The 27607-nt window shown below is 46.2% G+C and overlaps 1 protein-coding gene across 2 annotated transcripts in view; it reads right to left on the bottom strand.

Annotated features, from left to right (window-relative positions):
- LOC138569399 (hexosaminidase D-like) overlaps nt 1–27607 on the bottom strand; it is a 644991-nt gene that overhangs the window by 181872 nt on the left and 435512 nt on the right. For both annotated transcript variants that reach the window (XM_069647343.1, XM_069647344.1), the window contains 2 exons: nt 23648–23719; nt 9611–9815 (listed from right to left, as the gene is read on the bottom strand). In XM_069647343.1, the coding sequence (XP_069503444.1) occupies nt 9611–9815; nt 23648–23719 (277 nt within the window). The remainder of the gene's footprint in view (nt 1–9610; nt 9816–23647; nt 23720–27607) is intronic.

The raw sequence follows: 27607 nt of genomic DNA on the forward strand, positions 1-27607 counted from the left end.
ATTCTACATTAATAATAGCAGGGACTAAAGGGATTACGGGGACAAACAGTTTGAAAGGTAGATGGGACAGGGACTTGGGAAACATGGGGAGGATGGAGTTTGGACCAGGTTAATTAGATGGGGCACACAGGACATCGATATTGTATCAGTACAAGATTCATGGGATTAAATTGCTGCATAGGTGGCAGTACGACCCAGTTAGTTTGTCACAGATGTTCCCAGGGCTAAGCCCCTTTTGCTGCAGAGACTGTGGAGAGCGAACCACGTATTGGCACATGTGGTGGTTCTGCAGTGAAGTCCAGAGATTTTGGAAGAAAGTACTGGGATGGATTAGGGACCTAGATGAAATTCAGAGGGGCCTCAGCCCCTTGCTAATCCTATTTGGACTGGAAATGGAGGAGGAGGGATGGAGGGCTCTTCCACACATAGTTCACTTTGCCTTGTCAGCTGCGAGAGCAATTCCATGTAACATTTCCACATTTTAAAAGGCTGAACACAAATAAAGACTGATTTTGTTTGCCCGTTTTTGTGCGGCCTTTAAAATGACAAAATATCACATAGCCCCCCCCCCCTTTTCACAAGGCGATCCCGTCCCCACCCTCTCCCGCTGTTTGTCCTGTAAATCGGGGGGGAAGGGGGTTTAACCACCCATATCCTCACCCGCCACCCCTTCCCAGCTCAACGCACACACACACAGACACACACAACAAACGTACTTCCCTCCCTTGATGCACCTTTCCTCTCCAAGCCTGTGCTTGCTATGGTCGCCCATCTCTTGCTCTCTCCCTCTCTCACTCGCTCACTCTCTCTCGCTCTCTCGCTCCCTCTCTCTCTCTCTCTCTCTCTCTCTCTCTCTCTCTCTCGCTCTTCTAGAAAAGAACCTCCTCCCTAAACCAGACGTCCCTAAACCCGGGTTAATTGATATAGATTATTGACCCCTACTGTGTAGGCTCTAAATTATGCTAGAGGTGGAGACCTAAAGGCAGGATGCCTTATCTATCTAACCTCACTCAGGTAATTCCTAGACTGTCCCTACACTATCCAATAATTAGTGATCTAAAAAGGGGTACTGGATTGTGCCTTTCTGTCACTCAGCCAGATTACCTCCTTCCTGTCATGCCCACATACTCCCCTCCCTCTCCTACTCTCCACTTTCGCCTCCCACTACTTTCTACTACTCTCCTCCCACCAACTCCACCCCTCTGCTCTTGTACTACTTCCTACATCAGTCTCTTTGACGTCTCTCACACCTTCTAAGCCCTATCTCCACACTTAAGTGTCCTAACACGTCCACCCCTCCTCCCCATTACTACACCCTCCTCCACACTACTACTCCCTCCTCCTCCACACTACTTCCTCCTTCACACTACTACTACCTCCTTCTCACTACTACTCCCTCCTCCACACAACTATTCCCCCCTCCACACAACTACTCCCCCCTCCGCACAACTACTCCCAAATCCACCCGCTTTCCATTCAGTCACCTTGCTTTCACTCATACAAGCACTTCACATTCACTCCCTGGCCTAAGCATGCTTTGCACTCTTTCACGCACACTCAGAACGCAGTACCACTTGCACACACTAATCCATGTTTCACCTGCTCCAAAATGTGCCTTTGCACTATACTCCGTCTCCACCGTCCTTCCTCCTGCTGGTCTTGTGGTCTGCGGATTGGGTTTGCTGTCCCTGGACAATCGGACGGTTTTCCTCAACAAGGAGGATTTACACACAAGAATGACTTCATACAGCCCCCCCCCCTATTCCCGCCACACTTCTTCCACACTGGCCCGCCATGGAACAATGCAGTTTTTTATGTTCAATGAACTCGTTCGTGTTGGGGGGGTGGGGTGGGTTTAGACCGAGCCTACCCTAATAGAAGTCCTGGTTGGTGGTGTTTGTTTTTATTCCCCTGGTGGTCTAGGGGACATGCACCAGTCTCCCTCCTGGGTAGACCTGAACGGTGTGCAGTGCATAGCTTCATGAGCAACAGTGTAGGAGCTCTGGTCTCTGTTGTATGCTTCCTTCCTGTGGTTTCTGGCTGCAAGCATAATACTCTGCGTTGGCGTGAAGAGCTTCTGATTCTCGCTATGCAACGCCTCCTTCACAAGCAGGGTGCATCAAGGGAGGGGCGCTGATGGTTTTCCCCCTTTCAAGTCCTCTTCTTCAGTGTCTGCAGTGGTTCTGCAGAAAAAAAGGAAATCTTTGTCTGACAACTGGGGTGCTACAAATGGGTACTACCCATGAACAAACTGGAACATGGCAAATGGACAGGAATTGCCGCCCCTCCCCGAACTGCCATTTTCGCCCTATAGGGTAGGAGTGGCTCTAGACGTCTCGCTGGTAGGCCTCCCACCCCAAGATGACAGTGGTTCCTATCCCCTCTAGACAAGGGCAGGATACTGACCTTGTCACAAGACACACCAGCCCTCGGTAATGCAGTCATAACTCCAACACCACTAGTCTCCTTCTGCTTTCTTTTAAACTGAAGCCTGTATGACAAGTTATTAGAAATGAAACACGTAAGGAATTCTAGTTTAAGACAATGGCCCTCAATACAAGTTTGCCGGTCCAGAAACGACGGTGCCGGTAAGCTTACTGGCACTGTTGTTTCCGGACCGGCAAACTACGAGTCTGTAGGTCGGTGCCGTACCGCCCGCTAGGGTCAGACCTAGCGGGCGGAACGGCACCCGCCTGCAGACTTTCACAGAAGCACCAGCACCGTTATTAACGGTACCGGTGCTTCTGTGATACCCATTTCCATTGAGTCCTGTGGGACTCAAATGGGAATGGGGATTAACATTTACCAGCACCTGACTTCCCGGAACGCCAGGGTCATAATCACCCGGTGATTCTGGCAAGTCAGGCGGCGGTAAATCATTATGGGTAGGGCGGCTACCTGCCAGTTTCACCGGCACGGATTCCGCCGGACCCGTAATGAGGGCCAATGTATTTGTTTTGTCAGGATGTTGTAATGTGCTCTTGGGCATTAAAGTATCAACCACAATTTAAAATAGTCTCTAGTAGGGTCTTGTACTCTTCCTGAAATAGTGCCCAGGTCACTCTTTCTAGCTGGACTTCCTCCTGTGTGATGCCTAGGGCATTCTTCTGGGTCACTCTGTTCTCTTCCCTAGCTCTATCTTTTCCTTGTTGAGGGTCTCAGCCTTTCCTTTAAGTGCCTTTTCCTTGAAACCTTTCTCTCTCCTATTTTTCTCGGGTCAAGGTCTCTACGTTTCCTTCTTCCCCTTTCTATTTGGCCATGATTTCTACCTTTTCTCATTTCCCTCACTCTTTGACCTGGCATTCTGCCTTTTCTCTCTAAAACTTCTATTTGGCCACCACCTTGGCCTTTACTTTTGCTGCCTCTTCAAGGGATGCCACAGCTTCTGCATGTTCACCACTGAGAGGCTAGCTTTCTTCTCTGGGGCTAGGCTGCCCCACCCACCTTCTTTCTTCTCGACTACCTTTTCGCAGGCCATAGCCTCTATCCTCCTTCTCATTGGCTAAGGAAGTGAAACACAATTATTGCAAAACACTTTAGGACATAGTCGCATCCTCCCTTTTACAGAACTATGGCCCAACTAACACCACTGACATACACCCATGCTTCAATAAGTATTGTTCCCCATCTGTATCCCTACCATCCTCTTCTTGTAGCATCTATTCCCCACTTTCACATCCTCTTATCTTCCCTGTGCTCATTTTCTTTCAGCCAGCAGACGAAGGTTACGTTTCCCCGGTAATAGTTTTGTCCGCCCCTGTTAAAGTTCCCTGCTTTCCCTCTTATTCTTGTTCGTGTTGTCCTCTTCCAACTTCCCCCACTTGCAAGACTTTATGTTTCGCTCCACATTACTTCACTCTCACTTCACTCGAAATGCCTCCTCCCTCTGTGTTTTTTCTTTTTCTCTGCCTTCCTCCACTTTATGGGTTTTGTCATTCTCACCACCTTCCTCTACCTCGCTCCTCTGATGGTCACCGCCTGCACTGAACAGTCCTGCCCTGTTCATCCAGAAGTTCTCTGATGCACCACTATAGTAAAAGACATCCTGCTGACCTGGCAATGGGAAACAGCATTTGTCCTTTGTTCTGTACTGCGTGTGTGTATCTCATTGATTACAATGTGGGTGTTGACTGCAGCAGACTCTTTGTACCGGGGGTGCACATGTAGATAAAACATGAGTTTTCCTTTCTTTAAGTCTCCCTGAAGTGTGGGTAAGAACTGGATTTCTCTGTGTGTCTGGTTGTTGCACAGGAAGAGTTGTGCTTTTCCCCATCTCCGCTGGTGTTAAATGGGTGAGAAGTGGGAGTCTCACACAACTGTTCTCTTTAATGTGAAGAAGGAACTTCTGTGGGCTAATTGGGTTACCCCATAGACTCATCCTTGGGATCTACAGTCGTTTTTCCCCTCTGTTAGAGAGGGGGGACTTGGGAAAGGTGGTCTTTATTCAATTATTTCAACTGGTCTGGGAAACGTGTCTATGGGATATGTTCATAAAATGCATTCATGGCTTCCAGGACCTGGTGATAACACTCCCAGGTCCTTGTGACGATGGCCGGGAGGATCAGTCCTGGGCTTCAAGTACGTCAATAATGACTGATTGGGTAGGTCCTTCAGTTTCAAATTCAGGGTCACAGCACTGTGTGGTGTTTTGTAGGGCCACCTCCATTATGCGTTTCCGCTCTTCATCTCATGTACACAATGTTCGTGTATACAATTATTCCTCTGTGGGTCAAGGGCTTAAGAGCACTAGCTACCATCACTCAACAGAGTACATTCAACATGGTTGCTTGGTGGACTGCACTCCAGCTTCCAGTACTATGCTTGTGCTCCTTCAATACCCTTTGTTTCGTGCTTCCGAACATTAATTTCCCCCCAGGCTTCGATCCATGCTCCTTCAAGGTCTTCTTCAATCTTTCAATCTTGTGATGCACAGCTCTTATTCGCAGAGCGTGTTTGCCGGGCGTGTCAAGTTTGCCACACCTACCATGTCTCTCGCCTCTTCCGTCATTCACTGGGGCGCTATGCATCTCTGTCCCATGCATTCCCTTCTACCCTGACATTCAAATGCAGGGATAGGCAAACTATCAGCCCAGATGTAGGCCACATTTGGATGTTGACAGGTTGAAGGGAACCTTCCTTAACACATATGGGAGAATGATCACAACCAGAGACTGTTGTATGGAAGGCATGGTATCAAGGTAAGACAGACAAGTGACCACAGATCAAGGGTGTTTATTGGACTTCGACATGGGTGTGATAAACGCCCATCTAAACCTAAACCTAAAGATGGGAGCAAGCTACTACCATCAAATAATAAAGAAGGCAGTCCTAGTGGAGTCTTGTCAACATAAAAGGCCCCATACTAAAAAACCTATTGCCAATCCTTACAGCCAATTACAAATAGTGTGTAATAATGTGCATGAAAAATAAAGAACTGTTCACAAAATGATAGGTCAGGATGTTCAGGCTGTTGGCCGCCCTTCCGCAAGTTTTCAGCACGGGACAAGGTGGTTCAGTCGAGCATAGCACACTCTCAGGCTTGTTCGGCACAAGGACAGTCCATTACCAACATCAGGGCCTTCTGTGCCCAAGTCAATTACGTTATCAAAGTCACTTGATTCAGAGGGCCTGATGTACCAAAACAAAGAAAAGTTCCTTTACAAATACTCAAGTCAGGTGAGTCACTCTTCATCCTAGATCCCCCTCACCCGGGCTCACATCCTTTACTCAAATGCTTATAGAATATCTTTTCTCGGGTGACTCACAGTTCACCCTGGATCCCTCTCTCCCGGGCTCACATCCTTTACTCAAATGCTTATAGAATATATTTTCTCTGGTGACTCACAGTTCACCCTGGATCCCCCTCAACCGGGCTTAGATCCCTTTTTCACAATTAGTCTCCATCAGCCAGGCTCGGACCAATTTCAGCAATATCTTTTCTCGGGAGACTCACAGTTCACCCCGGATACCCCTCAGCTGGGCTCAGATCCCTTTTACACAATTAGTATCCCTCACTCGGGCTCGGAACAATTTCATTTTGTATTAGCTAGCGAAGACGTTCAAATGTGCACAGGGTTTACCTTGACCCGTGGCAGGACCACTTCGATTTCACAGTTCAACAATTTTACACTCTCATATACCTAACAGAGACCTTCGAATGAGCACCCACGTGGTGCCGGACCACTCTCTATATGGTATCTATCTTGGTTTCAAAGGTTCAGTCACTCCTTGGATATTCAATTATGTTTGCGTCGTTCATCACATATGCCTCATATTCTTCTTTGCAAATTTCTTCATACAATGTTGCCACTCGCAACCTTGGTTCCAACACAGACCGGTCTGCTATCAGTCTCCCCAACACACCGGCTGTGCTGACTTTACTGGTGCTGCTTTGTCGTTTAAGCCAAGGACAGTACCACAACGGCAATCACTCCTGCCCGCCTTGGCAATCGATGCAGGAGGGCCCTGTGGACCTTCGACACACACACCACCTTTCTTCAGATTTAATTCCAGGTCTTATGTTTCTTACTCTCGAGGGTTATGAAAATCGTGGTTCTTCTCCGAAAAGGTCAAGGGCACTTGCCTCCTTGCAACTCTCTCTGGTCTTGCCGTCTTTCTCCTCGTATTAAACTGCCATCTCGGAACTGCTGCTTCCTTGTGCGTTTTGCCTTGCTCAGGGTGTGCTTTCATGCTACGCCTCTTATCCATGTGGGGAAGTGTGATGGAAGTCAGGTGGGTGTAAATTATCAGTAATTACCTGACTCTGCCTGACCCTTGTGTTGGGACATGTCAGGTATACGGCTCGGGTGCTAGTCCGTTTTCTTTCACAGTGAGCTGTCCATGAAAAAGTGTTTGTGTCGGGAAAGGGAGAAGGGGTTGAGTTCCTAAGTATTCTAACTGGTAGGATGGGGAAAATGTGTTAAAGGAAAAGGGGTACCGCGTCTCATTGCCCGGTGTCATCCAGGTGATCCTCCCGCACTGGTCCACCCACAGGAACTGGATTCAAAAGCGATGGCCATGTCCTGGCCACCTGGATGACAGATCACCGGGGACTAGCGAGTGAGACACCTTCTGGTTTCTCACACCGTCCACAATTAAGAGGTTGGGAAACCTGCTCTGTGGGTGAGGTGAGACTGTAGTGGCTCAAGAGGATCCCTTACATCCCCACCTCCCGGGGGATGCATTATATTATCGGGTGTCTTTGCCCCCCCAGAGTTCACCAAGTTCCCTCCATGATGCTGTAAAATGCGACTCCATCACAGGTGTGATTCAGCCATAAAGAGATTTCAAGCTAGATGTGACATCCGGAGGGGCCCAGTTATGGAGTGCTCGGTGTAAAGACTGGAGTTGGGGGTCTGTACTTCTTCTCTCTATATGGTAGAGGAGAGGCACAGAGGACCCCAGCCAAGATTTTCTATTACGGTAGCAATGGACGAGCAACCAAGGCCTAGCCTCTCAGGAGGTGATGCAGGCTGGTTCTTAAGTACAGTGTAGTCCCCAAGTCCCCACAAAGGAATTCCCACACACTGTATTAGTTAAAACACAGTCTTTATATATTAAGGTTCAAGGTTATATACACAATCACAATAACTCACTTTGTGCTCAGCAAATCTACAATGGCAAATATATACAGTTCTAAGTGGTACCACAATTACTATTAGATTCCTTTAAAGTGCATCAACTGTACTCTGGTTAAATGTCACACAAATCAATTAATAAAGGTAACCAACAATAGACATAGGAGGAAAGCAGTTGGTTAGAAAAATTGGCAGAATACTGGCCCCGTTACCTAGACACAGTTCTGTGTGGAGATCCCCCCACCTGGGCAACCTGTAAAGATATATCACAAGCCCAGTCCATATATTGTTCTAGAAGTCTTATTTCCTTCTAAAATAGTTGTACACCCCAATGTACCTGGAATAGCAGAGTTCGTAGTCGGGTCATCGACAGATCCTTCTTGAGCGGCTCGCTTTAAGGCAGGGGCCACGGATCGTCGAGACCCCACAAGGAAAAAGGGTTGAAGGACGACGGTGAGGTGGCAACTTCGTTTCTAGCGGTGCTCGTCGACGACGGCGCGTTGGCGTCCTGCAAGGAAGAGGCGTGCGGGGCACCTCAGCGACAAAAGGTCAGGACCACAAAGAGATTGTGAAGAACTGTGGCCCGGCAAGGGCGTCGAGTCGTCCAGCGTCTCTACGGTCGTCAGGTGGCGGGAAACCCACCGGCGGATGCTCCTCGGCACGTCGGCGGGACAAAGCGGTCGACGGTGCAGGCGAGAGCGTCCTTGGATCAAATGTTACTTAGGCAAAGGAAGCACGGCGGCTCCGGCCGGCGATGGCTGTCGTTGACGGTGATGGACAACAGTGTCCGGGCGCTTCTCCTTGTGATTCCGCGGCGGTCCCCGTCTCTGGTCGGCAACCTGTTATAGGTCTGTCTACCAGGGAGCTTTGGCAAAGATCAGCTGGTGCAAGATGGTCCCTCGTAGCTTGTGAAGAGGGCGCCTAACCAGGTCCTCTCTGGGTCAGTCCTTGGAGGCACAGCAGCTTTCAGATCGACGAAGTAGAGCAGCAGCTAGACTTCTCTTCCAGCAGGGCTTCAAGGTTAAGCTTCAGTTACAACTCCAGTTTTTTTCAGCTTCTGAACACAAATTATAGCAGTGAGCGGCCCCCAGATATACTAGTTGATCTCCCATTCATTCTGCTGGGTCACACTCAGGCAACTAATCGGTCAGAAGGGCATTCATGCAGGCAGGCAGCCAATCAGGTGCATAGTACATTCAGGCCATTCACTTCTCTCCAGACACTCACAAGTTATGTGTATTGGGACAAGTACCTAGCCATTCAACACTCCACACTGCATTCATACCAGTTTCGGGCAGGGCTGTGTCAGTCATTGTGTCAAACACCAGAAACTAGACATCCACAACAAGAAGTGTATACACTCCATTCACCCAGGTCCCACCCACAGGGTGTACCCACAACCTACAGTCACTGGGAAGGCTCCAGCCAGTCTGGCCTGGACTTCACAACAGCACCATATATGGAACTTCCACCCAACATCCAGTCAGGGGGAAGGGACAGAGTCAGGGCTTCCAAAGACTTTGGGAAAACAAGGTAACAGGCGATAGAAAGCAAGAGGCCACAGGGGCCATCTTGTTTCCTATCAGGAATCAACTGATTCCAATGCAAGGGCATGGGTATCCCAAAATGGAGGATACTCAGACCACCTGACAAATTCAGCATGGAGCTGCCACCAGCCCATACCCTGCTCTGTGGGCCACACAGGGGCACAGGATTGTACCCCCACCCATGGGTACCATAAGGGTATCCCATGGGTCGGTACACCAAACCAAAAGAGAGCTGCACCGCCAGGAGTCCCACATGAACTGTGTGGAAAACACGACAGAACACACAATAAAAATCAGTAAAGGTCAAGAATACGGAGGCCCTGCATTTCCAGCATCACACTCGGTAAACAGTGATATCACAAAAAAAGCAACTCTAAAATATGTTTTTTTTAAAAGACTATGGGATGAGCAGGTGGGTACACATGGCATGTTCATACCCACACACATGCACCAGTAGCTCTCATAAGCCTTTTATTGGTGTATTACCTCTGCCACCCGGTCAGGGCAATTCCCTGTAAGTGGATTCTAGGGAAATCTTTCATTTTCTGGAACATCTGCAGCCATCCTCTGTGGTTCTTCTGGTGCTTGTCCATTGGAGTTAAAACCTGGGCCACGCCACTGGCACCTTTGAATGCGCTGGCAAACCAGACTGTTTTAAACCCGCTGTTTTGGTACTTGGTGATATACTGACCTGTGTGGGAAAGGCAGAGACAAGAATAATATGTGATGGTAAGCAACGGCCTCGAATGGCATACTGAGCACTACACAGGGACAGTGCAATAGGTTTAGAAGCAAGGTTGATGGCACATTTTAACAAGTTTGATCCCAAGCTAATCACTGCCCAATTGCTCCGGGGATTAAATGCCTTTTAAAAATCAATGTATAAAACCTTTGACGAGGAAGAAAAAACACTGCTTTTTCTGCCAGAGAGTTAGGTACATGTCATTATATGTCTTAACTTACACACATGTTAGCATCATTTGGTTATTTCCTGTGACAATAATACAATTACCAATTCCATATTATACGAGTGTGACGCACATCCTTTCCAATTTCCTCCCTAAAATGGATTTGAACCTACGAGCAAATATCCTTATTTTCGAGACAATTATTTATGTGAAACGACTAGGATAAGTACAGTGGTGACAGTGAAACATGGATTAATGTGTTTTCAACAAGTCCTTAAGAAAGCATGTTTTAGGTAATTAAAAAAGTGTTGTTGGTTACACATTGTGTTTAATTAGTTTGCATTAGGATTGCACACCTATTGACCTTGCACAGATTACAGTGCGTTTGAAAGAGATCAGCGTGCTGAAACAATATGAACAGGTCTGATATGGTTACAGTGTTAGAATATTTTGCATTGACATAAAATGTTCACACCTGGGGAGAAGCAGCCAGAAAATCAGGATTGCAGAACTCTTGAGTACGCCATGTATCGGAGTCTTTGTGCTCTTCACCCCAATCCCAAAGCCAGTGCTGGCCATAGCGGTGACAGCGCCCCAGGCAGTGAAAGAAAGATTTTGCAAATGCATCAGCACCCTATTCCAATGAAAACTGCCCTCTCCTGAGCCGGAACGGGGAGGTAATCACCACAATAGGGCGCTGATGCAAAGCATCAGCACACAGCACCCTATTGTTATTAAATGCACCCCGCTCCCATACTGGAAAGTCCTGCACAAGAGCTGTGCGCATTTAATTTCAATATGGAGCCTGCTGCGCCTTCTCCCACCATGCCAGCTCAGGGGAGCCCTTGAAAGATTCCCCCGATCTGATGTGGCGGGGTGCTAAAGGCACACCTGGCGGTCGTCCAGGCGGTCCTGCCCTTAGGCTGGCCCTGCCTAACACAGCCCCACGCCAACACTCCCCCATCGCCCACACCCCATCCCAGGGCTGCCCTGCTTCTCCGAATCATGCTCCTAGTGCTTAACTGCTCATAGGCCTCCGCTCCGTGTTCTTACCTGTGCCTCGCCACCCACATCATAGAAATGGAAGAAGGGCTCTGTCTGGAGCCAGCCTTCCATTGCTACCACAGGCTCTGTTGCAACCTGCTCGAACACCCTGGGTCCATTTTGTTTTTTCAAAAAACACTATTAGCACCTTGGAACTCAGCCCTGGAGTGCTAATAGCAATCATGTTAAGCTATGAGGATTTGTAAAGCACACTACCGCCACAAGGCATCTTGCCGCTAGGAAACCACAATACGGATCACAACACTCTACCCTAAAAAAGAAAGGTTTTAAGGGACCTTCTAAAGTCAAGATGATCCACAAACTGTTTTAATCCAGACGGCAGGGAATTCCACAGTCGGGCCGCAGCCACCGAGAAAGTTCGGCCACCCATACCAGAACACCTGTAGGTAGGGAACACCTAAATACCTGCAAGGCACGGTGAACCAAGCACAATGATTTAAAGTCAATGCGCTTGGATACCAGGAGCCAATGCAGGTGCCGTAGAGTGAGGTAATATGAGCTCCTAAAGGGGAGCCAGTGGCCACCGAGCAGCCAAGTTTTGCAGCAGCTGTAGACGCTGGATCAGACCCTTTAGCTGGGCCAGATAGAGTGTCTTTGGGGGCTAGCTCGATTGGTTGATAATGCCACCGGGGCTGGTATTTGGACCCTAGGCCATTATCCACTGATCCAGCCCATCACTGCAGGTATTGTTTAAATAGGAGCTATAATGCGTCTAAACATTTTGCATTCACAGGAGATATTTTGGATTATGCACACATTAAAAGTGTACTTGAAATAGATTATATTGTTATGCTTATACATGTGGTACATTAATGTATTAATTTGTTATAAATCCACCAAGCCAGGCAACATCATTAATACAAGATTGCATATTTTAAAACTTTGAATGAAGCACAGAATGTATTTCTACATTGTTCTCTTATAATGTCAGAGCCGTCTGAACTATTCCAAGCATCCTCAGAATGGCGCCATAATGCCCACTATACATGTCTTCCGGACCCACTAGTCAGGGCCTTCAGCTGTGGCCAGTGAGCATGGTGTTTGGCCCTGCCCACTGTATATTTTAAAACACACTACCGGGCCACTAGCCATGGCCTTCGGCCGTGCACACTATACATGTTCCCATCGATATGTTTCTTTTGGACCCACTAGATGCCCACAGTCTTTGGCCGTGGCCACTATACATGTCTTTCGGGCCCACAGTAGATTTAAAACACTTCTGACCCACTTGCCATGGCCTTCGGCCGTGTCTACTTTCCATATTGCATGATTCGGTTCTTTAAATTAAACCAATACCCATATCCTTCGGGCACACCCATTCCCCCACCTCACTGTATCTGTAAATTTCCACTTTTTTTTAATTAATCAAATTTGTTTAACTCTCTTTTAAAAAAAGATATTTTTTCCCATAACCGTGGTTATACTTGCAATGTACTACAAATCACTGCGGTCATCCGTAGGCACGTGCAAATAACTGCGGTTATCTGTAAAAAGCGTGCAAAATCCCAAAGTCTTTCCTGCCATCATAGGCACTCACCAAGTGCCCCTTCCTCTTGCCACGGTACCTCCACTCCACTGAAGTCTTTTTCCCCCTCTCCCATTCCCCCCTCAACCCCTGCCCCAACACTCATCGTTTCGTGTGATGCACTTTTATTCCAGCTCGGTTTTTCTATTATAACCGTGGTTATCCCGTGACATAACAGCGGTTATGAGAAAACGTTTGAGCTCTGAACTTGGTGCCCAGCCCTCCTCGAAATCCCCAATTTCACATGGTGCCCTCTTCCTCCTCCCCACCTCTATCCTGATGCCATTGCATCCCTTTTCCTACTCCAAATGGCATTTATTCCCCGTTTTCAGCTAACCGCTGTTATTCTCGTAATAACTGCAGTTCTCTCTTGCATCAAACAAAAAATTGCGGCTTTTTCATTTCTGAAAAACCTCTCTCCTGCAAAGCACCATGGGAGATATAGGTATCATTTTGGGGGAAGGGGACAAACTTTTTGTTAGGAAAATGTCGGCCAAATCTGTCATGCGAGTCAAAAGTTATTAGCAATTCATTTTTCGGGTTTCCAATGTATCTTGATACTCAACTAAGTATAGTGTGACAACCGCTGCACAATAATAAGCACTATGGTGGGGAGTTGTAGCCAATAAGGAGTGGGTAGAAACCAAGAGTTAGTATTTGGGATGCACCAGCCACTCTGAGGGTGCAAACCCGAAGCAAGGGGTGCATCAATCTATTTGTAGGATGCAGTAGTCTATCTATGGTCTCCAGGGAAGATGTACGATGCAAACTCAATCTATAATTGCAGCAAAAGTTGATGGATGCATCAATCAATGGACGAAATGAAGTAATTGACGGGCAGCAAGTGGGATATAAATCAGTTTATAGCATCAAAATCAATCTATCAATGCAATATAGGCCTACGGATGCAGTAACCTTTTCTGGATTAAAATAAATCAGTGGGGTGCGGCAATCAAAAGAAGCATATTCGACAAAGGAATTAATAAATGAGCACAGCAATAGTCTGGAAGCAAAATCAGTGCAATAATGCGGTTCAGCAATCAAGAAGCATTGTGCGAGATGCAAATCACTATGTATGCAACAAGTGGTATGGAAGCAAAACCAAACTATAATGCAGTAACAGTGTAAGGGTGCATTATTGCATCAATGGTAGCAGCAATAAAGGACTAGTGTATTGGCTGCAACATCGATCTATGGAAGCAAAATAAATCCATCAATGGAATAAAAATATATGGATCTAAAACGATCATTGGGTGCAACCAACAGCACTCTATGGATACAACAATCATTCTGTTAGATTATGGCAATTAACGAGCAGTGTACGAGATTTGTGGGTACAACAAAAGTCTATGGAAGCAACATCAATCCATCAATGCAGAATTAATCTACGAGGTGCAGCAATCAGGAGTAAATGAAATGCAAAATGAAGCGTTGTGGCAGCAGGCTATGGGTGCAACTGTCAGTAGAGTGGTGGAGGCACGGAGGAACGTGCAGGTGAGGTGCCAACACATAGGGCTCTCTCGGCATACTGATGTGATCCCCGTCACTCCCACATGACAAATTAATTGCACTCGCATTGTAGTCGGAAAATCTGCACAGGAATGTCCAAAGTGTTTTTACCAACTACAATGCATGCAAGCCAAAGATGACAGCAATATCAATGGATCTTGAAGTGTACACGGACAACGCTAAAATTGACTATCTCTCTCCTTCGTTCTTACGTTCTAGACGATACTACACATGCTCCTTATTTCACACGAAAACCCCTTCCGATTTACACTGCTGCTCAGCATAGTCCATTAAGTGTCTTGGTCTTTGATAGCTCCTCCCGAACCTCTGGGAATGATGAAGTCGCTGCTGAAGTACCTAAATCTTCTGACAAGGAAAATCTCCTCCTCTCTCTGTACATCTCCTCAACCTTTCTCCCTTCACCATTCCCCGTCAGAACCATCACTCTTTCATAGTTCCACACTCTACCACCCTTTGTTCTCACTGCATGTTTAATCACTTCCACTACTTCAATCGGTTTGGACCACTGACACTCATTGTCCCTCAAGACTACCAATAATTTTATCCAACCCCAACATCCAACCTGTCAAATGTTTGCTTTCCTGAAATTCCTATTATCCTGCTATGTCCTATTGCTCAATTGCCTCTTCTTAATGTTGTCTTCCACCTCCACTCTCATATCAGTCACCTCACCCATCCATCCTGGAAATAGTTTGGTGTTGGCCTTCCTCCCCCTGCTAAGTTCAAAAGGGGACACCCCAGTAGTGCTGTGCGACATGAACCTATGAGCCACGACAGTCATCTTCACAACTTTCTTCCAATATCTCCCATTGGACCATGCCCACCTGATCGCTTCCTTTAACACTATTGAAACTCTCTACAGTCTGATTGGTCTGGGGTGATATATGGCGGTGGTGTTGTGTGTAATGGATCTTCCCTTCAGGTACTCTTCCATTTCCCTAGATTTAAATTGTGATCCATGATCTGTCAATATCTCTTCCGGATAACCTCACGACCACACAGCTCTTCCAAGAAATCAAGCACTCTTTAGGTTGTTACATTCAGAGACATCATCAACTCTGCCCATCTAGTTAACACATCAATAACAACAATGCAAAAGATCTGATAGCCCTCACTCCACAGGCCCCAGTACATCAATAGCTATTTTTTTCCAGGGTCTCTCCGGTATGTCTGTCAGAGCCATAGGATACTTCTCACTCACACACACTTTATCGCAGTTAGTACAAAGGATATAGTTTCTGACGCTTCTTTCAATCTGTACGTCACATCCCAGCCACCAATAGGTATTTCTTATTCTGCGTATAGTTTTCACAATTCCTTGATGACTTTCTGACAGCCAGCATAATTTTAACATATTTAGTCATTTCTTCGCACCACTCTTGCTTTGATATTCAGGATTCATATATTTCACAAATCATCCCCTGTTCCACCTCATCACCCTTAGATTCCTCATTGTTTGTCATTCCTGAAAGGCAGTCTGCGGCGTAGTTTCTCACTCCTGGGATATATTTGTAAAGTCAAATTCTTGTAACATGGATACCCATCTTCTTATCCTGCCTTATAATTTGTCAAGACCCTTAGTTGAGAATACTTCCACTAGCGGTTTGTTATCTGTATGTAGGTCAAATTTGATTCCCCACACAAAGCTTCTAAACTTGTCTGCAGCCCACCTGATGGCAAGAGCTTCTCTTTCTATTGTTGCATATGCTTTTTCTGCTCGTTTTGGTAAACGAGATGCAAATGCTATTACATACTCTTTCCTTTCATGAATCTGTGTCAAATCAACTCCTAATCCAACTCCTAATCCAACATTTACTAATCAAATTGGCAACACATACCCCAACTCTGCTCTTCAACTAGATTGGTTGCTCTAATCAAGCATACGACTCGTAAACACCATTAATTTGGATGCTCCCACCATCTATGCATCTCAATATCTCCCGGGATCCTGTCTTGTATGGCTGTGTGTGTGTGTTGACCCCTTCCTATAGTCTTATAATGTCTAATTCATACAGAAATGTGGAGCTGGGATGCTGTACTCCTTTTATCATGTCTGTTTGTGCTGTTTTCTGCAGAAGAGTCCATGTGGGACTCCTGGCAGTACAGCTCTTCCTCTTTATGGTTGTGGTGAACAGACCCTTGGATACCCTTATGGCGCTCATGGGTTGGGGTACAACCCTGTACCCCTAGTCTATGTTTTTGGGCACCTGTGTGTGACCCAAAGAGCAGGACATGGGCTGGTGGCAGCTACATGCTGAATTTAACAGGTGCTCTGAGTATCCTCCATTTTGGAGTACCCTGGCCCTGCCATTGGAATCAGTTGATTCCTGATAGGAGACAAGATGGCCCCTGTGGCCTCTTGCTTTATATTGCCTGTTACCTTGTTTCCCCAAAGTCCTGGGAAGCCCGGACTCTGTCCCTTCCCCTGACTGGCTGTTGGGTGGAAGTTCCATACATCGTATTGTGGGGAAGTCCAGGCCAGACTTGCTGGTGCCTTCCCAATGACTGTATGTTGTGGGTACACCCTTGAGGTGGTACCTGGGTGAATGGAGTGTGGGACCAATATACATTTCATGTTTTGGGTGTCTAGTTTCTGGTGTGTGACACAATGAATCAGACAGCCCTGCCCGAAACTGGTATGAATGCAGTGTGGTGTGCTGAAAGGCTGGGTGCTTGCCCCAATCCACATTCCGTGTTGTGAGTGTCTGGATGGAAGAGAATGGCTTGAATGCACTGTGAGCCTGATTGGTTGCCTGCTGAATGCCCTTCTGAATGATTGGCTGCCTGAGCCTTGCTCAGCAGTGTGAATGAGAGACTAGTATATCTGGGGACCTCTCACTTACCAGAATTGTTCAGAAGCTGAAGTCGAAATGTTATGCTTAACCTTGAAGCCCAGCTGGACGAGAAGAATTGCTGCTGCTTTCCCTTGCCAATCTGAAAGCGGTCGGGTCTCCAAGAACTGATCCAAGAGAGGACCTGGCTAGGAGACCTCTTCCCGAGCTACGAGGGAACATCTTGCAAAAGCAAATCGTCTTCAAGGCGCCCTGGAAGTCAGTCCTTGAAAGGCCGACCGTAGACAGGGTCTGCCAAGAACCTGAAGTGAAGCACCCCGGACATCGAAGTCCATCGTCATCGACCAGGGTTCGGAGGACCGCTGTAACCGCTGGAAGCCCGTTGAGTCATGTTGCCCAGAAGCGGAGATAGCTTGATGCCGTGCTGCCAACGACCGGAGCCACAACGCTCCACCTTTGCCTAAGACACTTTGAAATCAAGGACTCCCTTGCCATTACAGTCAACCGCTTTGTCCTGCAAGAGAAAATCAAGGTCCTCGACAAGCTGAGGAGAATCCGCTGGTGGGTTTCCCACCACCCGAAGTCCACAAAGACACTGACGAAGATCCGAAAGCCAGCCGTGGTCAAGTCCCGACCGTCAACGCCAATGCTGAAACCTGCTGCCGGGCATACATTCTTCATCGATCTGCTTTGCGGCAACAAACTCTTGTCATCGAGGTGAACCGCACGCCTCATCTTCACAGGACTTCCATGACCGATCGTCGACGAGCACCGTGAATATCAAAGCTGCTCCCTCAACGACATTGTTCACCTTTTCTTCCAGGAATCGCGACGACCTGTGGCTCCTGCCTTAAAGGGAGTTTATCCAAGAGAATACGTCAACAAACCATCGAAGAAACTCTGTTAAACCAGGTACATTGGGGTAGTAGAACATTTTTAGCAGGAAACAAGACTATTTTAAACATATATGGACTGGGCTTGTTCATACACTTTATTTACAGGTCACCCAGGTGGGGGGATCCTCACACAGAACTGTGCATGGTGGTAGGGACCCAGTATTCTGCCATTGTTTAATATAACGTGTCTTCCTTCCTATGTATTATGTTGATTCACTTTACTATTTGATTTGTATGTCATTTAAATTGTCAGTAGTTGGTGCATTTTGAAGGATTCAAGAGTTAACTGTGTTACCACATAGACCTTGTAAATATTTACCATATTAGTATTGCCAAAGCACAAATTGTGTTATTGATTGTGTATATATATACTGAACCTTATTTATATAAAGAACTGTGTTGTCACCTAAATAGTGTGTGGACATTCCTTTATGGGGGCTTGGGGACTACACTGTACTTAAGAACCAGCCTGTATCACCTCCTGAGAGCTTAAGCCTTGATTGCCCATCCATTGCTACAGCATAGAGAATCTTGGCTGGGGTGCTGTGTGCTTCTACACTGCCATATAGAGGGCAGGAGTACAGATACCCCCCTCCAGTCTTTACAGGAGCCAGTGATTAAATCCGGATGCCACTGTGCTGAGACAAGGAGCCGTGTGATGATGCCCCATGAGATGATGGCCCCTGATGCTGCTCTACTTTGAGGAGATGCTTACCCAGATTCTGCTTCCAAATGGCAAAATGAAAGTAATCTACAGCAGGATGTCTGTGCTTTGAGGGAGCACCAGAACCATGTGGGAGGTCAGTGCACGTTATTACAATACTATGGGGCCTTGGTGCACTCTTCTGTGCTCAGCCGTAATATTGCTCTGTCTGTTTAGAGCAGGGCGCTCTGGGACACATAGGCTCACCTTCCAAGTCCGTGCAGTAGAGTCTGGGCCCTGCCACGACTTTTCTCTGAGTGCTTTCATCACGCTCCTGTTGCATTTAATGGGGACCGTTATGCTGGGACGCAGGGCTGTGGCGCAGCCATTACAGCAGGATTCTAAACACAAAGGGAGCAACCCGGTAGACTTTGCCAGCGTGTGTTCATTTACATCCCTTCTTTAGAGTTCAGAGAGAGATTCACGCAGATTGCCGTCGCCACTTGAAGTGTACACAGACAACGCTAAAATGGACTTCATTATATTAAAGTAAGTTGATATCACAGAAAGGGTATAAACCCCGCTTAGACAATGGCTTTCTCAGAATTCAAAATAAGTCCCTCATGGACCTTGACTTTCTCCATATTCAAAAGAGGTCCCTCCTGGATCTTTGCTTTTCTAGGGGTTCACAAGAAGCTCCTCCTGGATCTTGGCTTTCTCAGGAATTACAAAAGGCTTAATTGGACTTTCCCCCCTCATTCAGACTCCTTATCACGCAGTCGATGTTCTATTACCCTCCTGCTAGAGGTCAGGATTCCCTCTGTTTCCCAGGGGCCACTGGCCATAGGTCTTAAGGCAAGGCTAACCAATTCCCTTATGGTGCAGGAGATTCACAGTTATAGCTCTAGGCAAAGCATCCTCCTTGGGATCTCCAAGTAAAAACAGCTCCCGGAGAGGTTTCAACATTGTTACTTTGTGGACAGGCTCCTCGACCTTGCAACCGGCAGGGATATACTCCTTTCTTCAGGATTTGTGACTGGTCCCTCCAGGACCATGGCTCTCTAAGGCTTCACAATCCATCCCTCTTGGACATTTGCTTCTCTCAAGATTCACAACAGGTCCCTTCTGGACCTTTCTTTTCTCAGGATTCATAAAAGGTTAATGGCTATTTCCCTCACCCTTATTGAGGGTATGTGGCAGGCAGCCCAAGTTCGGTCACCCTCCTGCCACGGGTCATGTTTCCCTACCTTTTCCAGGGATCGCTGATGATAGAGCCAATTCCCCTAAGGTCTAGGAGATTCACATGTGTACCTCTAGACAAGGACTGGGGTCTCCAGGAACAAACCTAGAAAAACCCAGAAACCCAGAGATGTTTTCCAAGTCTTCAGGATCTCTACCAACATACACCAGCTAGTGGTAACAATCTGGTACTTCCATTGTTCTGTGTTCTCCCCGGCATGTAGTACTTCCCCCCCCTCCCCCTGCGCGCACAATCTCCCTGTGGATCTCCACATCAGTATGCCGTTCATCAGCATGCATCAGGATGCTCCTTCTTGGTGCCATCTGCAGCCCTTTTTCACACCCAAGGATGGGAATATTCATGGCCGGTCTACCTCTCTTCTCAGGATTGGTCAATTCAGTTTGTCAAGTACATTAAAACCACAAGTCTTTAAAGACATTGGTGGCAGACAGGAGTATGTTGAATTTTAACCTCTGACGTAAAACGGGTATGTTACTTCCTACTGACGTAAAACGGGTATGTTACTTCCCACTGGATCTCAGGTTTGCGGGGTGCCTGTGAGCAGGTTGTGCAGGGAGATTATGTCTTTGGATTGTTTCAGAGTTTGGTTTTAAGATGCTATGTGCTAGGGCTTTCTTCCACAGATGTACTTAGTTCTGCGGTTTAAGTCGAGAGTTATGTGCTTCATCGCAGTTCAGCTGGTCTAGTCCTGGAGCCGGTTGTAGCAGGCTCCAAGCATACTAGTAGTTGAAGTCCAGATAATGAGCCAATATGGCTATCAGTCTCCATGAAATAACTCTGCCGGTCTCTCCCTTGATTAGGGTTCACTGCTTCTATTTGGTGAGCTTGTCTAATGACCTCAAATGATATGGAATGACTTTCTGCTCGCTCGTTTCAGACATGAAGGCCTTCTTGCGGGTAGGGTCTACCATGTCTCGCACGGAAAAACTAGCCATTAGGCTCCTTCCGACCTCATCCACACTCCGGGAGGCACTCAGCTCGACCAACGTAGGCCCTAGTGGCTCGCCCCTCCCACATAAAAGGATGGGGAGTGTGACAACTCACCATAGGAGTTGGACATGGGCGGCAAGTGTGCGCTTATGAACACCACATGGGAGCTCATTTTGTTTAAAACGCAAATTGCCCATGCCCTCAGGGGACCACTTGTTTTTGCACTTACAGGCACATAGGTGCCCTCTGGGCCATTTTCATCATTTGTAATGCGGAGTGGAGTGCAAATGAGAAGTGTAGAAAGACAGCAGGAGCCTCTTTACACGTTTCTATTTGCACTCTGCAGTGCATGCAGAGTAAAAGCTGCCTGCCATGCACGGCAGGAGGCATTTACAATGATTGGCTATGGAAAGCGCCAGCCATGCATGGCAGGAGGCGTTTACAATGATTGGCTATGGAAAGCGCCTGCCATTTGCTGGTGCAAAAAGCAGGACGTTTTCACAGGAAAACAGGGGTGGTGCGCCATCACGAACATTTCATGCTGGTGTGAAACCAAGTTGTTTTTGAAGGCGGAGTGCAAACGGGAGGCGGAAATGGAACTCCCGTTACCGCCTCGCTTTCGGCAGGTGCCAAGACGGGCGTAACTGTATATATGAGCGCCATAGTCATGCTGTGTTTTTTTTAAAAAAAAATGACCGTTATTTTCGTTAAACGAGGACGGGTCAGATTCAAGAAGGTTCACATAGGAATGAGTTGTGTAATGATTTGCTCTTTGTTTTTGTTGTGGATTATCAGCCAACATCATCAACAGTGCAAAGGACGATTCCGTAAAAAGAAACCCAACCCTGGTTCCTGTTGTTGTATGTGTGCAACATTGAGTTTTTACAAGGGCACTCAGAATACAGTGCAAGGGTTTAGACTGCATTTATGTATTTATTTATTACATTTGTCCGCCGTGCCCAGACCCAGAGCTATCACGGCGCTAGTACAGGTTAGATCAGACGGCATCCCGTCGCACCTCTTAGCGCCGTCTTGAGGACCAGACAGTGCCATATCAACTCGTTTTGCATCTCGCAGCGCGTTCTTTTAGAACGCGGCTACTTCGCTTCAGACAGTTCACCTCGACCCCTGATGCCCTTTTCAACTCGGCAGTTGTCCTTTTATGCAAATTCACAAGAATGGCCCAATCATCATCTGTCTGAAAAAACGGCCTGCCATAACCCTGTGCGTTCCCGCCAAAAGTTACTACTAGTGTAGAGGTTGGAAGGAGGGCCTGGCACTGCGATCGCCTGACCCCAGATGAGGCTTTCCTAAAGCAGTCTCATATCCACGTGCATAACACTGCAAAGGAAATGGCAGGTACCTGTCCCACTATGTGCAGGCCAGGGGTTCTAAGTCACGCGCTTTAGCAGCTCGGGAGAGAAATGTGCTGCACACTGGACTCAATCCTGGGCTTATATTCGATTTCCTTGCAGGAGTTGGGCCCACCAAAAGCACACCGTGACATCCTGGTTATGTGAGGGACCAATACATCTACCCAAACAAAGGAGGGGAAACAATAAAGGCAATACATATTACATTCATAAATAACACTTAATACAGAACACATTCACTAAAGCCCTGCGCTTATTTCCTGTTGGTTTGCTGGAGGTGCGTGCAGGAAAAAATATGAGACATAACTAAAAACACACAGTGAAATACTGCCCCAAAATGCAGGAAATAAAATACAGATAAATGAAGGACAAAACAACATTTCAAAATACACATTCATTCATATCCACCCAACATGACAAAATAACATGGGAGGAGCGGATCGAATCCTGGTGTCCAGTTTATGAAGGCGTTCACCCAGTAGATGAAGTGTTAACTAGTACCCTTGCTCCTTTATTGACACGCGCAAGTGGCCCTATTGGCTCACTAGTAGAACCCTGAACTATAGAACCGGCAATATTCAGCACACATATTCCTACTTGCGGTCTACTCGATAGTGCTTAAGGAATAATACAATAGCAACGCAATGCTTCAGCTAGATGGGTAACAGGTTGTGTGGTCTCTGGAACGCTTGAGGATTGAAACGCTCACTATTCATGCCAGATTTGAATATGGTTTCAGTTTCAATGTCGCTCACAGTATGTGTTGACAACTTTTTCTATGTACCTTTGCAGTGTTTAAACTTTGATGCTTTTCTTCCATGTTTGACACATGCCTCCAGCATAACTTTATGTATGCAACAATTTTTATATGTCTTTTTCATTCAACTATTTTGAATTTTACCTAATAAATGTGAAGCCTATACACATGTTGGAGATATAGCGCAGTGTGCTTGGTTCCAATCATATATAGAACAAACATAAGGATTTGTAATGTGTGTAAAATAATATCACCTAATGCTTAGTTTCCTTGACACACACAGTGATTCAATTCACTGCTAATAATCTCATGCTTTTGCTGCTGGGACTCTTTTCGTTGTATTTAACTAGGATGGAAGCCTGGCTCCCAATCTATTGTGGGAACACCAGATACACACTCCACCTCAAGTCCACAGATGATACAGAGCACAAATGGCACCTGAATACCCATATGCTTAAAAGTGTATTCTTCTCCTTCCTCCTCCTCCATCAACATTTGCAGACAGATCCAGTGCACACAGATACTTCACTCCATGCTAAATGGCATGAAGCCACCTAATGGGGAGAAGATAAACTGTCTTGAAGGCGGTAACCTGCGTGTGTCTAAGGTAAATGGGGGACAAAATAGTGGGAACATACATCAATGAGATGGCCTATTTAGCCGATAAAAAAAGGGAAGTATGTACAGATGTTGCTCTCATGTACAGCAATACCAGAGTTGATCTGTTCGTTAGGTTAGGGAACAATAAGGCTAATGAAACCACCAGTGTGATATTGTGGTCAGTATAGCATATGGTAAACCCAACAGCAGCTCAAATCAAAAGGGCAATACAGTGTCACTTACTGATCTGGTTTGTGTCCATGTCTGCCTCATACAGCCAGATCATAGGGGCCGCGTGGTCCATAATGCCAGATTCTGCAACACAAAGATTGTATATAATTATAGCATGCAGCGATGCTGAAGCGCTGGTAGCCGAACACATTCCAATATCTTTACAGAGATATCTTATGCCCAATAAGTCCCACAAGAACAGCCTCATGTGTCAATATTAGTACTCTCCTACCGCTGAAGCTAAAGAACCATTTCTCCCTTTCCTCTGAGAGGTTCTCTATAATACATCTTTCCAATAGGTCTATGAACCATCTCAGCGACTTTAATCTTTTGGAAGATACTTCAAATTATAACATTACCTTAGTTAATTTAAAACCTTAACATAATTAATGAAATAAGGATTTGTTTCCATTATATAACAAAATAATAGTATGTGTCAATTAAAAAGCAAGTTAATGGTATGTACATGTTATTCCCACAACTACATTTAATTTAACCCCTACACTTTTGAATTTATAAGATGGGTTTTTGTATGTGGTTTAATCTTTTCTTATTCACTCTCACAAATACACTTTTAATGACCCATTGTACATTTTTCTGATGTTAAATTCTTTAAAAACTCAGTCAGAATTCCTTAAAAGAAAAGGCAGGGACATTTATGGACATCCCATTGGTACTTCCTGACATGAAATTAAACACAATCTCAAAGCTCTTACTGGAATCAGCACTCACGTGTATCTGCATTTTTTCAGCTTCATCAGAATTAAATAGATTCAATAGATCACATGATATTCAAACTTTCAATCCCTACATAATGAGATTGATTTTGATAAATATCAAATAATGAACTACTTATCATTAAACTTCTTGTAAATGCATTAAAATAAAAATAACTAATAATGCAAGGCCAGCTCTTCCATAGAGCACACGACAGTTTCTGAAATAAGGAAATCTGTGAAAACGTTGTTAGACAAAACAGAGAAAATATGCACACTGTAAAATTTACCAATGCTTTGTCACGGATGACTCAAGAAATATTCGGAGACTGGGATAGTTCAAAGATTTGTATTTGATATTTCCAGGGCATACAGCCGTCCTTTCCTCTCTCATCTAGAAAAGGACCAACTTCTTAACCCATGTGTCCCTCTTTCACAGGTTAGTATAGATTGATTATTGTCCCCTACCATCTAAATTTCAAACTTACACTAGAGGCGCGGACATAAAGGAACAATGTCTTATTTGTCTACCATTCCTCAGGGAATTCCTTGACTGTCCCTACATTATCCAGTGATTGGTGATCTGATAGGGGGTACTGGGTTGTGCCTTTCGGCATTCTGGCCGATTCGGTTTCCTTAATGTCATGCCCATGTATTCCGTTACCTCTTCACACTGTCTATTCTCCACTCTCACTACTCTCTACTACTCTCCTCCCTTCCACTTCAGCCCCCCTACTTCCTACACTTTCTTCTGTCTCTCTGATGTCCTTCGTTCCATCTAGGTTTTGCCTCCACCCTTTGACGTTACTACTGCCTCCTCCAATCTACTACTCCCTCCTTCACCCTACCATGCCTTCCTCCACACTAGGCCACCCTCGTCCACACTACTAAACTGCTGCTCCACCTTCTCTCTACTCAAATTCCCTCCTTTAACTCACACAAGCATTCCCATTAAATCCCGCTCCTAAGCACACTTAGCACTCTTTCACGCACACTCACAACACAGTACCACTTGTACTCTCTAACCAATGGCTCACCTTCTTAAGAAATCGCCTCCACACTCCACTCCACAATTCTTCCTTCTGCTGGTGTCTTGGTCTTTCACCTCCTCCCCCCTTACGTCAGTCAAACAAACCTCTCCCTATCCGCTGGCTGGTCTGCTGTCCCTAGCCAATCTGGCTGTGTCTTCCTCACCCAGGAAGGGTCAGAAATGAGAGGCAGACAACTTTGTGAAGATTTTTCAAAACATACCATTTTATCAACTTAAAAGGTGGGATAAATGCCTCACTCTCCCTACCCCGACAATGATTTCCCTGCCTAAAATAAATGAAAGGAAACACTAACAAAAGAATTCTGTCCCTCACGCTTATACGTACAATAACTCAACAAGGTAATGCAAGGCAGTTCACAGATAACAAATGGAACAGTTATATTCACAACCTGATAACTGCCTCTCCTTATAATCTGGATTAATTCCCCTTCCCCAGATTCCAGTAGGATTTTATTCAACAGTTCCAAAAGGGTAAGGAAATCCTGTTTTGTAACAACATTCCAATTCAGTACCTTTGGCTCCAATTTAACAACAAAGGTTCCAACTTGACAACAAGATCTCAAACTTGAATTCCACCAACACTTCAACATTGTTCAACAAGGGTTTTCCTCTTTCCACTTGTGATAAAGAGCTCAAAACATTGTCATATGAACCAAGAATACTTCCACAGTTAATTAAGACCAACACGAATTGTCTTTGTCAGGATAATGCTGCAACAGTTCATTAGCCACTTGTTTTAACAATGTAAGATGATTCTGCAACAGTTCACACAAAACTTGCTTCAGAAATATTAATTTGTCAGGATGATTTTGGAACAGTTCACAAGAACATCTTAGTGGTTCTGCCACTTCTCCAAAACGTCCAACCACATCACAGTACCTTAAATAACATCCACATGCTCCACTTGCCTGCCAGGCCTACTACTACAATGTTCTCTGCCCTGGTGTACTCTCCTGCCAGGACACAATAAGAGTACTAACTGAAAGTACTTCTGTGGTAAAGATTAACTTCAAACAGGTTAGCAATGTCTTTTGTTCCACAACATCAAGTTTAAGTATTTCTTCAGGGGAAACAAGAACCAAACTGGTGCTGTTTGTTACACACTTCTGATTGCCACACACAATGCAGGCTACACCTCACCACTCCTGAATGCCTTCCAAGAAGGCATTCTAAGAAGGGCAACCTTCCTGCCCCTCTTGTTTTTCTACTTCTGCCTAAACCAAATGATGACAATAATTATCTCTCTCCCACTTTGGCAACGTGGAAGAGAGTTCCTCTTACGACCCCCCCTTCAATTGTGGGCAATATGCTTTGAACTCTTAATTGTCCTCTTTTGGCTTTGGCAATGTTGGTTTTTTATATCTTGCCTTGGTATAATTGTCTTTTGGCGTTGGAAATGTTTGTTTGCATTGGTTTCTCGATGTATTGCCCTCTCTTGGTGTTGGCCTTTATTCTACCCCACATACATATATAATAACACCCTTCTAGTCTAGAGAGGGTTAAACTCTTGTTCTGCCACCTGCTTTCTTTTAAGTCAGCTTGGTTTGCAAAAGGGTTAACAATCTGCTTTATGTCAGTTCGGTTTTCAAAACATTGGCCCTCATTACGACCGTGGCGGTCCGGAAATAACGGTGGCGGTAAACCCGCCGCCACCGTTGTTTCCGGACCGCCTGATCCCGACCCCTGCAGGCGGGAGGTGATGTTCCCGCCAGGTCTGACCTGGCGGGTTTAACACCGCCCGCCTGCAGGCGGACGAGGAAACACCGGCAGCATTACAAGATGCTGCCGGTGTTTCCATGATCCCGATTCCCATTGAGTCCCATAGGACTCAATGGGAATGGGGATTTACACCATTCCGCCTCCGTGATTCCCGGAAAACTGGGGTTGTGATGCCCCGGTAATTCCGGGAATCACGGAGGCGGAATGGTAATACGAGTCCGGCGTTAACCAGGCGGTTTTACCGCCTCGGTTAACGCCGGACTCGTAATGAGGCCCATTGTTTATGTTCCCACTTTACACTGTTTATCTGCTCTTTGTGCTTAAGGCGTCTGGACTTGGCCAGCGGGCTGTTACAGAGCGCTCCCGTGTCTCAATCTACTCATAACTCACTGGGTCTGGCGTGCTCGTCCGTTTGCCTTGCTGCCTCCAGGTCTTCTGCTTTGGATTCCCTGTACGACCCAGACACCTCTCCTTCTCGGCGTCCTG

The sequence above is a fragment of the Ambystoma mexicanum genome, chromosome 2q, assembly GCF_040938575.1.
Source record: "Ambystoma mexicanum isolate Mex_15411 chromosome 2q, UKY_AmexF1_1, whole genome shotgun sequence".
Classification (NCBI taxonomy): Eukaryota; Metazoa; Chordata; class Amphibia; order Caudata; family Ambystomatidae; genus Ambystoma; species Ambystoma mexicanum.